General features: G+C 37.0%; 1 protein-coding gene and 1 long non-coding RNA gene across 2 annotated transcripts in view; one reads left to right on the top strand and one right to left on the bottom strand.

Moving 5' to 3' along the window:
• The window catches only part of LOC132346597 (uncharacterized), a 35674-nt gene extending 23512 nt beyond the window's left edge, over positions 1 to 12162 (top strand). The window contains exon 2 of the long non-coding RNA XR_009496478.1: positions 9255 to 12162. This is a non-coding gene — a long non-coding RNA (uncharacterized lncRNA). The remainder of the gene's footprint in view (positions 1 to 9254) is intronic.
• GMCL1 (germ cell-less 1, spermatogenesis associated) overlaps positions 1 to 17138 on the bottom strand; it is a 56631-nt gene that overhangs the window by 15021 nt on the left and 24472 nt on the right. The window contains 2 exon segments of the mRNA NM_001101983.2: positions 4355 to 4430; positions 9532 to 9601. Coding sequence (NP_001095453.1) covers positions 4355 to 4430; positions 9532 to 9601 — 146 coding nt within the window.

Below are 17138 nucleotides of genomic sequence, written 5' to 3'. Positions count from 1 at the left end.
ATAAAGGTAGTAAGAATCCATTAAAATTTCTCCTGCTTTAAAAATACCTTAATAAAAATACCTTATTTATACTCTGAAATACCTTAAGTGATACCTTGTGTGATCTCTCTTACATGTAAAATCTAAAAAAAAAAAAAAATATGTACAGCTACAGAGAACAGCTGGGTAGTTGCCAGAGGCAAGGGGTAGGGAGTAGGAGAAATGAATGAACACTGTTTTTTTAAAAAAAAAGTTTAAAAAATTTAAAAAATACTCTAAACTAACCAACAGAATCACCAACTGAGTTTTTTTAAATACCATCATGAGGGACTTCCCTAGTGGCTCAGTGGTAAAGAATCGCCTGCCAATGCAGAAGGGACAGGTTTAGATCCCTGACCCAGGAAGATCCCACGTGCTGTGGAGCAACTAAGCTTGTGCACCACAACTATTAAGCCTGTGCTCTAGAACCGGGGAACTGTAACCACTCAGTCCACGCGCCCTTAGAGCCTGTGCTCTGCAACAAGAGAAGCCACTGCAATGAGAAGCCCACGCACCACAACCAGAGAAAAAGCCCACAGAGCAACAAAGACCCCAGTGTAGCCAAAAAATAAATAAATAAAACCATCATGAAGCTCACAAGTTTGTTTATTCTATCAACTAATAGTTAACAAGACACTATTAAATAAAGTGGCATGCTACAATGAAGTTGAAGTTAGGGCTTTGAGTGCTTGGTTGACACTATGAATTACAACATTAAACCAATAGTTCATTGATTATTTATTGAGCACATATTTTGTGCCAGGTACTACCCTAGGCATTGAAGAAATGGCAGTAAATAAGTTTGAGCCCTAGTAAATGTATATTTTAATACATGTATGTTTGTGTGGAGGAGGACAGAATGTAATTCCAGGAGAGAGTGACAGGGCAGAGGATAGGGGCTGGCAGCTGGGGAGCCTACTGGTTCAGGCAGGTGGTCAGGTAATGTCTAGGGAGATGCTACATGACTAGAGCCCTGAGTCAACTAAGGAGCGGACCAGTTAGCTATCTGGGAAAAAGTGACTTAGACAAAGGGAACAACGAGTCCAAAGCTCTGGAAGGAAAAACATGCTTGGCATATCTGAAGAACAGCAAAAAGGGCTATGTGGCTAGGGCAATAACTGAGGGGGATAGAAGCTGGAGATGAGTTCAGACAGCCAGTCAGGGGCCAGAGAATATAGGGTCCAGTGTCCATAGTAGAGAAGAGTTTGGATTTCTTCTAAGTGTGATAAAAGTCTAATGGAAAATTTTAGAGGAGATAACATGATCTAACTTGCATTTTAAAAAGATGATTTTGGCTGTTGTGTGGAAAACAGAATGTACAACAAGAGTAAAAACAGGGAGAGCAGTTATGAAGCTCCAATACAGTCCAGGCAAGGGGTAATGGTGACTTGGATTTGGGTCACAGTAGAAGACAGGGCAAGTATATTTTGAAGCTATATATTTAAAGGAACTTCTTACAGACAACAGGTGTGGAATGAAAGAAAGAAGAATCCAAAGTTTGGAGCCTATACAATGAATGAACAAAGGTGCTATTTATGGGTTGGAGAATACTTGGGAAGGAGGAGTCTGGGAATGAAAATCAGAGTTTAACTGGGCCCATTCTATCTGAGATGCTATTAGGATTCTAAGAAAGATGTCATGTAAGAAACTGGATACAGGAGTTAGAAATTGGTGTTAAGTCATAGGACTAGAGATCACTTAGTAGCCAGCCAAAGAGCAAAGACAAGGAAGAAGTCCAAGTACTGATCCTCCAGTCATATCAATATGTATTGAGAAAGAGATGGATCTAGCAAAGACTTAGAGGAAGCAGCCAATTAAGTAGAAAGAAAACCAGCACAGTGTGCTCTCCTGGAAGTCACAGAGAAAATCTCCAAGGAGTGAGTGAGCAGATGGGTCACACTGCCAAGAACTTTCAGAAGACTAAAAACTACTTGATTTGGTAATGCAGGAATCAGTGGTGATAGTGGCATGGCAGTTTCACTTGAGTTTATTGGAGTAAATGAATTGGAATGGAGACAGGCAACTTTTTTCAATGAGTTTTGCTTAAAAATGGTACAGGGAAATGAAGTGGGAGCTAGAGTGGAATGTGGGTCAGGGAATGGTTTAAGATGGGTGATGCTGTAGCATGTTATATGCTAAATCAGAATGATCCAGAAGAGAAAACTGACGATGCAAGAGAGGGAGGTGATGACTGTATGAACAAACCTTCTGAATATGTGAGAAGGGATGGGGTCGTTACAGGAGAAGGGGATGGATTAGGACAGAAACAGACAGTTCATCCATTCTGATAAAAGTACAATACATGGCTAAGATGCAGGTAGACTGGTAGTATTGTTGGTAGAAGATGCACAGATCCTCTTCCTATTGCCTTTACTTTCTGAATAAAGAAAGAAGGAATGCCACTGGATAAGAATAAGGGTGGCAGCACTGCCCTTGAGAAGGTATGAGAGTTACTCCAAGTGTGGGAGGATAAGTTCACTAGGGAGACGCAAGGATCACACAGCATTAAAGACCTGCTTGAAGTTTACATTTACAAACAAAACCTGCTTGGGCATATTTGGTGTTTTTCCTTAGTTGAATCCATTTGTATGGAAGCAGGCATGGAAAGCAGGGGTTTCCCTGGCAGCTCAGTGGGAAAGAATCAGCCACTCCAATATTCTTGCCTGGGAAATCCCATGGATAGAAGAACTTAGCAGGCTATAGTCCATGGGGTCTCAAATGAGTCAGACATGACTTAGCGACTAAACAACAATAACTGGCATGGAAAGCATGGAAAGGAGGGATTTAACAAGAACTGAGGACTAGCCAGGTGAATTTGACAGAGTGAAAAAAGGAAAAGAGAAATGAAGAGTATAAGCCAGGGACCAATTTCAAGACGTAACAAAATTTAAGTCAAGTAAAGAAAGAAGTAGGGATGTGGTGAGAAGGTAAAGGGAAAAAGTAAGAGCAATGTAATGTACATTCCAGTGGGGTTAGAAAGATGTTGGGAGGTCAAATAGGAGAGGGAGAGCGCTACAAAGATACATTCTGCAAACAGTGTGCTTAAAATAGAGATTTTGAAGGGGGTGTATGAATCAGGCATACAAAAATGGAGGATATGCTTACAGGAAATGGGTACCTGAGATAGAGTGGCGCACAAGATCACGGAGGGAAGGAAGGTTCAGGAAAAGATACTAAAACCACTGAGACTGCTAAGAAGAGTAGGGAGAAAGCAAGCCAGTGAGCCCAGGGAGTGATGGCCATAGTCAGAGTAGTGAGTGGTGAAGAAGTATGCTTGTCAAAGGAGATATCATTCAACTATGACGAGGGTGGAACAAGGTCTGGGAGCGGCAACTAGGATGACTAAGGAATAAAGACGCTATTTCTCATTCATATTCTGATCATTTATCACAACTGTTAACACAAACATAAAATAATAAATCTTTAAAAACTTAAAATGAGGGAAAATCTGGGAGAAAAATAACCAAATTGTTATCTAAATTAGGCTGGCAATCTGTTTCACATATGATAATATACATCTCCAGTCCAGGTTTGATGCATGAGACAGGGTGCTCAGGGCTGGTGCACTGGGATGACCCTGAGGGATGGGATGGGGAGGGAGGTGGGAGGGGGGTGGTTAAGGATGGGGAACACATAGAAATAAAAAGTTTAAAAAAATAATAAAAAAAAGAAAAAAAAATTAGGCTTTTTTTTTTTAAGATAAAAATTACAATTAGGGTAGAGTTTTTTTAAAAAATGTAATTCATGTCTCCTTAATGGCTGTAAAATCAATTAATGAGTCACACTCGTTTTTAAAAATAAATTAAGGAGAAACAAAGCTTGGGACACAGCAGCTGTAAGCACCGTTTTGTGATACTTTTGTTTCCCTTGTAAGAATTTGCACTGGGTGGTAATGAAAAACAATTCTTAATGTGGATGGCAAGCAAATCAAAAGGCTTGAATGTCTTTCATCTAGGGTTGTAACTATAAAACAGAATCACTCTTAAGACTATGTAATGGCTCTCATTAAAGATATTAAGATATTAATAGGATTAACTTATTTATCTTAATTTTTGGATTACTAAGGGATCTTCTCATATCTCTTATCTAGACTCCAGAGGTTGAACAGTCTCATGAAAAGCTGACAAATTAGTCACCACTGAGCATGTAACTCCTTGCCCAGGAGATCATGCTACAGAAACTAAAACACAAAAAAATGCTCTTCTGAGCATTTATGACTATGTCATAATTGATCATTATGACATGATAACATGTATCATGACCGTTACTGAAAGCATATTTTGCACTAACAGTATAACAATTTGTATAAGACTATAGAGTTACAACCCATACTTACTTCACCATCTTTGGCAAGCTTTCTACCACACCTCATGCTATTTCCCTCTAGTTCTTCTTTATTAATTTCTTGAGGCCTAGAATTATACATAAAACATGAAATCTCATAGAAAATAAGCAACTAATAATTGAAAAATAATTGTGAGTTCAAATCAACAGGAAAAAATTGCTACTAGATTCAACATTTTGTGGTATGGATGAAGATTAAAATGCAGGGATTACATCTAGCCCATTACCTTTGCTAAATAAAAAAATTTTAAATCTTTAGTGTTTTACTTATTGCTTTGACTTCTAGAACACTTTTACAAGAGCAGAGTAAAACCAGAGAAAAGGTGGGGGAAATCTATGAGAAATTCTGCTTACTAAGAAAGAAAAATACTTAAAGTCTAACTATTAAATAAAATATATAAGATGCAACTTGGTATCATCTATTATTATTGTTTCACACACAACCCATTTTTTAAGAGCAGAAAAACCAAGTTCAGCATTTAACAGGAAACTGCTGTAGAACTTTATCAATTAATCTTTACTTGGCCCTTTAAAAACCATAATCAACTAAGAGAAACTGTTATTTCAGTATGAAATAATAAAATGACATTATTACTAGCTTAGAATTCCAAATGATAAAAGTAATATAATATACTCATTCATATATAGCATTTATTAAGTACCAAGATACTGGGGCTATCATCATCTCATAAATATACTGAAACAAATACAACAAATAAAAATTAATTAAATGTAGATAAAATAAAACATGCCCATGACATCCAAGAGCCCAGTCTAGTAGGGAGCTAGACTTAAGTAATAATATAATAATGTGGAGAGAACTAATGTTAAGAGCATGAAGAAGGCACAGGTTTATTGCCTGGGGTTAAGAGTGGGATCACCATGGTGGAAGTATTATTTGTGCCTGAGAGGGAGTTTCTTGAGGTAGAGGTCAGGGATGACCTCTACGCAGAAGGCCATTCCAGGCAGAAGAACAGCAGGTAGAAAAGGACCAGAGCATGAAAGGTTACCAAATGTCTGAAGAATGTAGTGCAGGCAGAACCTAAAACGAGCGTGAGAGACGAAGCAAAAGGCATTTGGGACAGACTGCTGAAGGGCTGCCCCTGCTGCTACATTAATATGAGTTTTAAGATGAGAGAGTTCCCATGTATTTTTTCTGTTACTTTAAAATTTTTTCTTATGAAAAATTTAAAACCTGTAAAAGTAAACAGCATAATGAGCCGATTTTTTTTTTTTTACCATCTAGGTTCAGTCATTTTGTTTTAGTTTTACTCTCAACCCACTTCTTCCCATACTCCTCCCAACTACTATTTCTGAGGCTGATCCTCCAGACACCATATCCTTTAATCTGTAAATAGTTCAGTATGTACTTCTTAAAGATAAGAACTTTCAAAAAACATTGACACAGATTTATCACACATGAAGCAATAATCCCTAACTAAGCTCAAATGTCCCTGGTCCTATTTAAGCAGGGAAGTGAAAATATATTTCTACATAGGAAGATAATCCTGTTGGCAATGTGGAAAAGAATTTGGAAGAAGAGAACCCTGGAGGGAGACTTTACTAGATTATAACCTAGAGTCCAGGGAGTACACTGTCCTTCTCATTTTACTGGCCCTGCAGTAGCAAGAAGATGCTCAGCATGTGTGGAATAGAGTGCTTCATTAGGGGCAATACAGCCATATACTTCTGAGGGCAAGAAAACCACTTATTCTAGCTCAGACTCTTAGGTAAGACTCTATATTATAAACTCAAAAAGGGTATACATGAGGAAAATCTTGAAAAAAAAAAAAGAAAAGAACATCCATCATATAAAAATTGAATATACAAAAGAAGTAGGTAGGATGGTTTATAAAATATTTCATACATTAAAAAAGTCTTCACATCTGAATTCCAATAAATAATTTACTTTCATTTTTTGGAGGGATTTTTCTTATTCCTATTTCAACTATCTTACTAATTTCTGCAAAGTAAGTATGCTGTGAATATATCTGGGAGAAGATGAGATATAAATTGTAAGTAAACAGAAACTAAGAACCCTGGATAACAATCTTGTAATCATTATCATGAGTTTATAGAACCCTTTCATAGACTGTTTAGATATAAACATACTAGGCTATTATTTTAGTAAGTTTTCTGGTATATAAAAATAAATTAAGAGACTGGGGCAGGAAAAAAATTAAATGTAAAGCCTTTCTATAAACTTATAGGTGGATTGTTTCTTCATGCTGCCTATACCAAGGAGCTAGTATAAAGATCAAACAATAAATGTGGAAGTACTTCTGTGAACTGCAGAGCACCACACACTGAAAGAACAGATAATATGCTTCCTCTTAAAATGAAGACAGTACAGAAACATTTTGTAGAGGGGTCATGTGCTTTTGACGAAGGCACGTATATCTAGATGAGTTAATTCACCTTAGACTCAAGTCTTCAAAAAACCTATTACATTAGTAAAATTTGACAATATTACCACAAATAAGAAAATCAGCTTTACCTATACATATATATGAAGATCATGCTTTATGAAAGCATCATTCCAAGTAACATTTCAATTAGGTTAAAAGAAAACCGTAACACTGAGACAAAACGCATAAATTATTCAATTCTACTAATAAAACAAATGACAATGCAAATGCCCCATTATACTAATTTACCAGAAAGATAAATATTTATAATACTGACAGTTAAAGAAATATAAGAATAAACGTTGATTACATGATCTTTTCTCTAACAGCTCTTGATTTTAATATTGTTACTGTTTTTCCAACATAATGAGTCCATTTAAAAATTCATAGCAAAATCCACACACCTATCATCAATTAATCTACAATAATGGAGGCAATAATATACAAAGGGGAAAAGATAGTCTCTTCAACAAGTGGTGTTGGGAAAGCAGGACAGTTACATGTAAATCAATGAAATATGAACACTTCCTCACACTATATACCAAAAAAAAAATATTTTATATACCTAAGTATAAAGACATGATAGCATAAAACTCCTAGAAAAGAACAGGGAAAACACTCTCAGATATAACCCAAGCAATATTTTTTTAGATCAGTCTCCCATGGCAAAAGAAATGAAAGCAAAAATGAACAAATGGGACCTAATCAAAGTTAAAAGCTTTTGCACAACAAAGGAAACCATAAACAAAATGAAAAGACAACTGACTGAATGGGAAAAAATACTTTCAAATGATGTGACTTTCAAGGAATGTTAATATCCAATACATACAAACAGCTCATACAACTCAAAAAGAAAATGAACAACCCAATCAAAAAGTGGGCAGAAGACTGAAATAGACAATTCTCTAAGGAAGAAATACAGACGGCCAATGGGCACGTGAAACAATGCTCAATATCGCTAATTATTAGACAAATACAAATCAAAACTACAATGAGGTATACTCTCATACCAGTTAGAATGGCCATCATTAAAAAGACCATAAATAATAAATCTGGAGAGGGTATAGAGAAAAGGGAATTTTCCTACATTGTTAGTGGGAATGCAAATTGATGCAGCTGCTATGAAAAAATGGTGCAGAGGTTCCTTAAAAAACTAGATTAGAGACACCATATGATCCAGCAATGCCATTCCAAGGCATATATCTCAAAATGATGAAAACTCTAATTCAAAAGGATACATGCACCCTAGCACTATTTACAGTAGCCAAGACATCCAAGTAACCCAAGTGCCCATCAACAGATGATTGTCTTAGAAAGATGTGGTGTACACACACACAAATTTATAAAGTGGAATATTACTCAGCCATAAAAAAGAATGAAATAATGCCATCTGCAGCAACATGGATCTAGAGAACATTATACTATGTGAGGTAAGTCAAAGACAAATTATATGATACCACTTATATGTGGAATCTAAAAAATAATAAAAATGAATCTATACAAAAATACCCAACAAACTTACTTATAAAACAGAATCAGATTCACAGGCATAGAAAACAAACTTATGGTTACCAAAGGGGAAAGGGGGGGGGGGGGCAGGTAGGGATAAATTACGAGTATGAGATTAACAAACAACTATACATAAAACAGATAAGCAACAATGATTTATTATAGAGCCCAGAGAACTATATTCACTATTTTGACATCTTGTAATAAATTATGATGGAAAATAATTGGAATATATATATATACAAATATAAAAAACTGAATCTTTTTGATGTACACCTAAAACTAACACAATATTATAAAATCAACTAAATTCAGTATAAAAAAAAATTTTTTTTTTAAATAAAAAATGCTATGATGTACCACGGGAGCTTCCCTGGTGGCTCAGACAGTAAAGAATCTGCCTGCAATGTGAGTTCCATCTCTGGGTTGGGAAGATCCCCTGGAGAAGGGAATGGCTACCCCACTCCAGTCTTTTTGCCTGGAGAATTTCATGGACAGAGGAGCCTGGCAGGCTACAGTCCATAGTGTCACAAGGAGTCAGACACAACACACACACTGTCAGGAAGCATTTAACAGGAGGCTTCCTGTGTGCTGTTTTGGATCTGTCATGAATCCTCTGTCCCTTATTAATTCCTGAATATTTAGGAATCAAGAGGAGTTGGCAAACCGCTCCGGGGGCTGAGGAACGCATGCATTTCCTTCATTAGTTTTTCCATACGGTGATAAGTAACTATTTACAACCCTCTTCCTTTTTATGAACCATAAGGTAAAAGTGATTATTTACAACCCTCTCTCTTTGATATGGATTGCCTTATGATAATTTGTAAGTCTGGACTTTTGATTTTTATCTTTGCTGAAAATAGCTACCTCTTAAGACAGTATATATACCCACACTATGTTGAATAAAACACCTTTGCTCCATCAGAGCTTGGGTCCCCGTGTTTTTCTTTTACTCTTGCTTTCTCTCTCTCTCAGGCTAATTCTTTGGAGCGCAGAAGCCCGCTGAGCTCACTTTCTTGCCCGGACTTCTAAGACCTTCTCGAGAAGGAGCACTGTGCTTTTACCCCCTCAAGAGGGCATCCAGTGCCTACGTGAAGCAGTGCAAGCCCTGTGTCAAAGGCTTTATCAGTTTTCTGTGTAAACCAAGGAATATCAGCCTCTTACTCTCTTTTACTTTCTTATTGTCGACTCCAGACCACCAGGTTCCAGTCCATTAAAGGACCCCAACAACACACGATAACACTATACTTACCCGACCTCACTGTCTTGTTCTGCTCGGAGCATAGCCAGCCACTGCTGTTTATACACAGAAGATAGCCATTCTAAAATGTAAAAACAAATATAATAATAATAAGAAATATGGAAAAACAAAGGATTTAAAATTTTAATACGTTGATAAAATTTTTACCATATTAAAATTCAAATTTAAAATGGCAATAAGTAAAGCTGGTAATTTATATTTTAAAACTATGCTACAACAAATTGCATTCATCTCACACGCTAGTAAAGTAATGCTCAAAATTCTCTAAGCCAGGCTTCAGCAATACGTGAATCGTGAACTTCCAGATGTTCAAGCTGGTTTTAGAAAAGGCAGAGGAACCAGAGATCAAATTGCCAACATCCGATGGATCATCGAAAAAGCAAGAGAGTTCCAGAAAAACATCTATTTCTGCTTTATTGACTATGCCAAAGCCTTTGACTGTGTGGATCACAATAAACTGTGGAAAATTCTAAAAGAGATGGGAATACCAGACCACCTGACCTGCCTCTTGAGAAACCTATATGCAGGTTAGGAAGCAACAGTTAGAACTGGCCACGGAACAACAAGATTGGTTCCAAATAGGAAAAGGAGTATGTCAAGGCTGTATATTGTCACCCTGCTTAGTTAACTTATATGCAGAGTACATCATGAGAAACACTGGGCTGGAAGAAGCACAAGCTAGAATCAAGATTGCCGGGAGAACTATCAATCACCTCAGATATGCAGATGATACCACCCTTATGGCAGAAAGTGAAGAGGAACTAAAAAGCCTCTTGATGAAAGTGAAAGAGGAGAGTGAAACAGTTGGCTCAAAGCTCAACATTCAGAAAATTAAGATCATGGCATCTGGTCCCATCATTTCATGGGAAATAGATGGGGCAACAGTGGAAACAGTGTCAGACTTTATTTTTTGGGGCTCCAAAATCATTGCATATGGTGATTGCAGCCATGAAATTAAGACTCTTACTCCTTGGAAGCAAAGTTATGACCAACCTAGATAGCATATTCAAAAGCAGAGACATTACTTTGCCAACAAAGGTCTGTCTAGTCAAGGCTATGGTTTTTCCAGTGGTCATGTATGGATGTGAGAGTTGGACTGTGAAGAAAGCTGAGCGCTGAAGAAGTGATGCTTTTTAACTGTGGTGCTGTAGAAGACTCTTGAGAATCCCTTGGACTGCAAGGAGATGCTGGGAGGGATTGGGGGCAGGAGGAGAAGGGGACGACAGAGGATGAGATGGCTGGATGGCATCACCAACTCTATGGACATGAGTTTGAGTGAACTCCGGGGAGTTGGTGATGGACAGGGAGGCCTGGTGTGCTGTGATTCCTGGGGTCGCAAAGAGTCGGACACAACTGAGCAACTTAACTGAAGTGAACTGAACTGATGGCCTCATGATGGTAAATGTTATCTTCCTTCGCCTTAGGACTCTACTTTAATCACATATATTTAAATCTTTAGTTAAAAGTATATTCTTACATTTAATGGTTTTCTTTTCATAGCTCATACTAATTTTCATGTGAGAAACATACCAAAAGTAGTATTTTCAGTGTTTACAAAACCTTTAATAGAAAACTGAATAATGGAATGTTCGTGTACGGCATTATCTAAAAGCAACTAAATAATGAGAAGTAAATCATTTCTAAATTCTTAGATGAATCAAGCACACTCAATAACTAATTCTGACACATTCAGTTCAGTTCACTTGCTCAGTCGTGTCTGACTCTTTGCGACCCCATGAATCGCAGCATGCCAGGCCTCCCTGTCCATCACCAACTCCCGGAGTTCACTCAGACTCACGTCTATCAAATTAGTGATGCCATCCAGCCATCTCATCCTCTGTCATCCCCTTCTCCTCTTGCCCCCAATCCCTCCCAGCATCAGAGTCTTTTCCAATGAGTCAACTCTTCGCATGAGGTGGCCAAAGTACTGGAGTTTCAGCTTTAGCATCATTTCTTCCAAAGAAATCCCAGGGCTGATCTCCTTCAGAATGGACTGGTTGGATCTCCTTGCAGTCCAAGGGACTCTCAAGAATCTTCTCCAACACCACAGTTCAAAAGCATCAATTCTTCGGTGCTCAGTTTTCTTCACAGTCCAACTCTCACATCCATACATGACCACAGGAAAAATCATAGCCTTGACTATACGGACCTTCGTTAGCAAAGTAATGTCTCTGCTTTTGAATATGCTATCTAGGTTGGTCGTAACTTTCCTTCCAAGGAGTAAGCGTCTTTTAATTTCATGGCTGCAGTCACCATCTGGTTTAGATAACTGTTATAATTAAAATTACTGTAAATGCAATAGATGTTTTCCTTCAGTAATAAGCATATTAATTTTTCTACAAAATGAGACTTTGGAAGCTGAGATTTTTATTATTTTACGTAAAAACATGGACTTATTAAACACCTAAGTTGAAATGGCTTAGCACCATATTTATTTTTTTGTTTTTATTTATTCCCAACTAAAAGGACAGTTTTTCTATTTTAAGTTAAGTGATTTGTCTATCTTTACCAAAAGGCACAGGGGGAAACCCTAGTGCAATTAAAATCTGGATTGTCACTTCATAATTATCTACCTGTGCACTGATTTATTAGTGTCCTTTCTTAAAATTCTCCATAAATATACTTTTGAGTGTTTCTTTCCTCAAAATAATATTGTTGCTAAATAACTGCTAAATATCTAGGTGACAAACAATTCATCTTTAGTAGGTAAAGACTAACAGCAAAGCTTATGTGACTCAGTATATCTACAAACATATTCAATCTTACTTGCAATGTATTTGGATTTTTAAGTTTTGTTTTACTGTATTTTATTTTTTTAAAAAACAGCTGATCCCTTCCCATTAAAATGATTTCTCAACTCACGACTGGTACTGCTAAGTCACTTCAGTCGTGTCTGACTCTGTGCGACCTCATAGACGTCAGCCCACCAGGCTTCCCCGTCCCTGAGATTCTCCAGGCAAGAACACTGGAGTGGGTTGCCATGTCCTTCTCCAATGCATTAAAGTGAAAAGTCAAAGAGAAGTTGCTCAGTCGCGTCCGACTCTTCGCGACCCAGCCCACCAGGACCGCAGCCCACCAGGCTCCTCCATCCATGGGATTTTCCAGGCAAGAGTACTGGAGTAGGGTGCCACTGCCTTCAGGTTATACCTATAGTTTGAAATTCACTGATCTAGAGATAGAATATGGCTTTTCATGATTCACTTATAAAAATGGAATGAAAACGTTATACATTCACATTCACAAATATCATATAAGCTATATCCCATGAAAATAATTTAAAACTTAGTTTCAACAACTTTGAATGATCTCTTTCGAAACTAAAAAACATTTTTTTTTTGGTTGTGCCATGCAATTTCTTAAAAGCATTTTTAACAAGTTAAAAATGTGTGTACATATTTTTGTCCCTCCTTTCTTGCCTTAAATAAAAGTAAAAAGTCAAACTAGAAATCTTTTCAGTCACTGGTAGTTCACCCAATAGCATCAGCCTCAAATAAGTCAACAGAACCACTCGTTCAAATGCAGTGCTGGCAACTGATACATAAGGAGAAATCCCTAAAAAAACAAGCCTGAAAAACATAGAATGAACAGTGAAACAATTTCCTTTATGTAGAGCTTTTAATATGATTATATGCAGACATATCTCCAAAAGGTAGAGTTTGCCAGAATCCTTGTCGGCAGTTAGTGTTCAGTGGAAAGATTCTGTAAAAGTGCCTTCAAGAAACTTCCACTTAGTGAAAACAAGTTCAATCACTTTTTTAAACTTTATCAGACCAAAATCCAAAACAAACTCAAAATGGGCACATCAAGGTGGCACTGGATAGCACTATAAATCAGCAGTTGCAGATCTAATTGATAAGTCTTAAATGTAAACACAGTACTTTTCTAATAGAAAATATAAGTCAGAATGAATTTATTTAGATAATTTCTCTTGTTTTATACAAAGGATATGGGGAAGGAGGTCTCCAAAAGCAAACTATTTGAAAATCTAAATGTCTTATTTACAAAACTTTAAAAAACAAACAGAAAAATAAGATACACCCCTAGCTTGCCTAGTATTTTATTGCTTAAATGAAAGTGTATATTCAGGTATTTCTTGAGAAATCTGTATGCAGGTCAAGAAGCAACAGTTAGCACTGGACATGGAACAACAGACTGGCTCCAAATTGGAAAAGGAGTACGTCAAAGCTGTATATTGTCACCCTGATTATTTAACTTACATGCAGAATACATCATGAGAAATGCCGGGCTGGATGAAACACAAGCTGGAATCAAGATTCCCAGGAGAAATATCAATAACCTCAGATATGCAGATGACACCACCCTTATGGCAGAAATTGAAGAACTAAAGAGCCTCTTGATGAAAGTGAAAGAGGAGAGTGTAAAAGATGGCTTAAAGCTCAACATTCAGAAAACTAAGATCATGGCTTCCAGTCCCATCACTTTATGGCAAATAGATGGGGAAACAATGGAAACAGTGACAGACTTTATATTTTTGGGCTCCAAAATCACTGTAGATGGTGAATGCAGCCATGAAATTAAAAGATGCTTGGTCCTTGGAAGAAAAGCAATGACCAACTTAGCATATTAAAAAGCAAAGACATTACTTTGCTAACAAAGGTCCATCTAGTCAAAGCTATGGTTTTTCCAGTAGTCATGTATGGATGTAAGAGTTGGACTATAAAGAAAGCTGAGCGCTGAAGAATTGATGCTTTTGAACTGTGGTGTTGGAGAAGAGAGTCTTGAGACTCTTGAGAGTCCCGTGGACAGCAAGGAGATCCAACTAGTCCATCCTAAAGGAAATCAGTCCTGAATGAATATTCAATCAGTCCTGAATGAATATGGAAGGACTGATGCTGAAGCTGAAACTCTAATACTTTGGCCACCTGATGTGAAGAATTGACTCATTTGAAAAGACCCTGATGCTGGGAAAGATTGAAGGCGGGAGGAGAAGGGGACGACAGAGGATGAGATAGTTGGATGGCATCACCGATACGATGGACATGAGTTTGAGTAGATGATGGACAAGGAAGCCTGGCGTGCTGCAGTCCACTGGGTTGCAAAGAGTCAAACACAACTGAGCGACTGAACTGATATTCAGGTATATACAACATACAAAAATCTACTCACAACCAGTAAAGCTTATAGCAAAAAACAGCCTATAGGTTGAACTGTTATATGAAGCACATTGTCAGAATTAGATCATGAAGGTGAAGGAAAAAGTCTACATAATAAAAATTCCTATCTGGATAAGTAAGAATATCTTATACAGAGCATCTAGGTATATTAGTATAAAAATGGAGTAGTTCATCTCAAAGATCTTCTTGTATAATAATCTAAAAATCTAGTTCCAAAAGATGACAATTTAACTTACTGAGAATAGTATTTTTCAATAAAACTAATTATATGAATTTCTGTATTATATCTTTCCATTTTAAGCAACTTATTTTCATAAAATTCATACTTTAACAATTATCATCTCTACCTTACAAAAATATTAAAAATTTCCCCATTATACCCACAACAGTAATTCTTGACATTAAAAAGTTACAAGGATACCCGTTAGGGAATAAATCTATTTCACTACTTTGTTATCAAGAGCCAAATTAAACATACTTGAAAAAATGGTGATTCAAAATTACTGCTTAAGTTTATACAATTGGATATGCAACTTTAAAGAGATTAAACATAGTGGAATTCTTTTAAGTAATCAGTAAGTTGCAGTTGGGGACTTCCCTATAGTTCAGATGGTAAAGAATCTGCCTGCAATGCAGGAGACCTGGGTTCGACCCCTGGGTCAGGAAGATCTCCTGAAGAAGGAAAGGCCACCCATTCCAGTATTCTTGCCTGCAGAATTCCATGGACAGAAGAGCCTGACAGGTCACAAAGAGTCCACGAGGTCACAAAGAGTCCAACACATGCTTACTCAGGCTAAGTGACTAACACACACACAAGATGCAGTTTAAAAAAAAAAGCAGGGCACCGGGGGACTTTAGAACAGGAAAGACTTGGGGTGGCATTTGAGCTCTGCTTCTAACTAGCTGTGTGACAGGATAGTAATATTTCATGTATAAAACGGGAACAATTACCTTGATAATTTTAAAGATTATGTTACATAATAGACATTAAATGCATAATCTGGCATATTACTGGGACACTAAAGAATTTACACACTTTTTCTTCTCTCCTTTATAGTTCTTAGGTTAGGAATTAGAATCTAAACTTATTTGACAGAGTAAATGCAGTAGATTTATTCCCTTATGGGTATCCTTGTAACTTTTTAATGTCAAGAATTACTGTTGTGGGTATAATGGGGAAACTTTTAATATTTTTGTAAGGTAGAGATGATAATTGTTAAAGTATGTTTTAGGACACAATTTTAGTTTACACAAACTCAGTCTCTACTACCTATCAAGTACCTAAGAGAAAAAGATGAAAAACATATGGCCCAAGAGGGCCACAGATATATTCTACACTAGAGTAACCTAGCAAGAGATAACGATGCCTTAACAAGGAAGTGGTAGCAGGTAAAAAAAAAAAAAGGTTTGAGAATTATCTAAGAAAAAAATATACAGGGCATGGTAAATGGATGTGGAAGAAAAGAGTTTGAGGAGGAATAGGATGACTTTCAGGATTCTGCCATTTTTGTGAGGCTGGGCAAGTTATTAATGTTGATGACTGATAAGCAAATATAGGAAGAAAAAAGAATGCAGGGACTAGGACTGGAGGGGAAAGATTAAGTATTTTTTTGAATAGATGAACTGAAGCAATTTATAGATGGCACGCTATCAGTTGGATATCTAAGTATGAAACTCAGGGAAGAGGTCAGAACTGTATTCTCTCAATAAATCATAGGAATGAAGGAAATCATTTGGGGACACTATGTAGAATGAAAAGATCAATGAGCCAAGGGCACCCTTAGGAGGTTAAGAGGTGGGCGGAGTAAGAGAAACTTACACAAGAAAATGAATGGTCAGAGGGACAGGGAAAGAATCAGAAGAGTATAGTATTTGTAAACTAAGTTAGTACTGTACAGAATTAAAGAAAAAACTAACAAACCATGATATAAAATGCTAGGGAAGTTAAAATAGGACTAACATAAGATCACTAGATTTTATAAAAACAGGACAATCCTAACTTTTGCTAGAAAGTTTCAGTAAAATAATGGGGGCAAAAGACAGATTGTAGTGGGTTGAGAAAAGTCTGAAAGGTAAGAAGATGGAGACAGCAACTATAGACTACTCTGAAGAAGGTGATTTTAAGGCAGAGGAATAGTTACCATGAAGGGGACTCAGGGTCCAGATGGGAGTGGAGGGATTTTTGTTTTGTTAATGAGAGGTCTGACCATATTTATAAGCTGAGGGAGAACAGGAAGGGCTGAAGATACATATTATTAAATGATAGCATAAAATTATAGATTATGAACACAGTAGGAAGTTGGCCTGAAGAGAAAGGAAGCACCTCAACCTCTGGGACAGGACAGGAAGGAGAGGTGAGTAAACTAGAAATCTGAATAAACCTTTGCCTGATTATCTTGAATTTATATAAAAAACAACAGAGTTCCCGTGGGCTTCTCCTCGTAACTCAGTCGGTAAAGAATC

The sequence above is a fragment of the Bos taurus genome, chromosome 11 (genome assembly GCF_002263795.3).
Source record: "Bos taurus isolate L1 Dominette 01449 registration number 42190680 breed Hereford chromosome 11, ARS-UCD2.0, whole genome shotgun sequence".
Taxonomy (NCBI): Eukaryota; Metazoa; Chordata; class Mammalia; order Artiodactyla; family Bovidae; genus Bos; species Bos taurus.
This window is presented reverse-complemented; position numbering and strand designations above follow the sequence as displayed.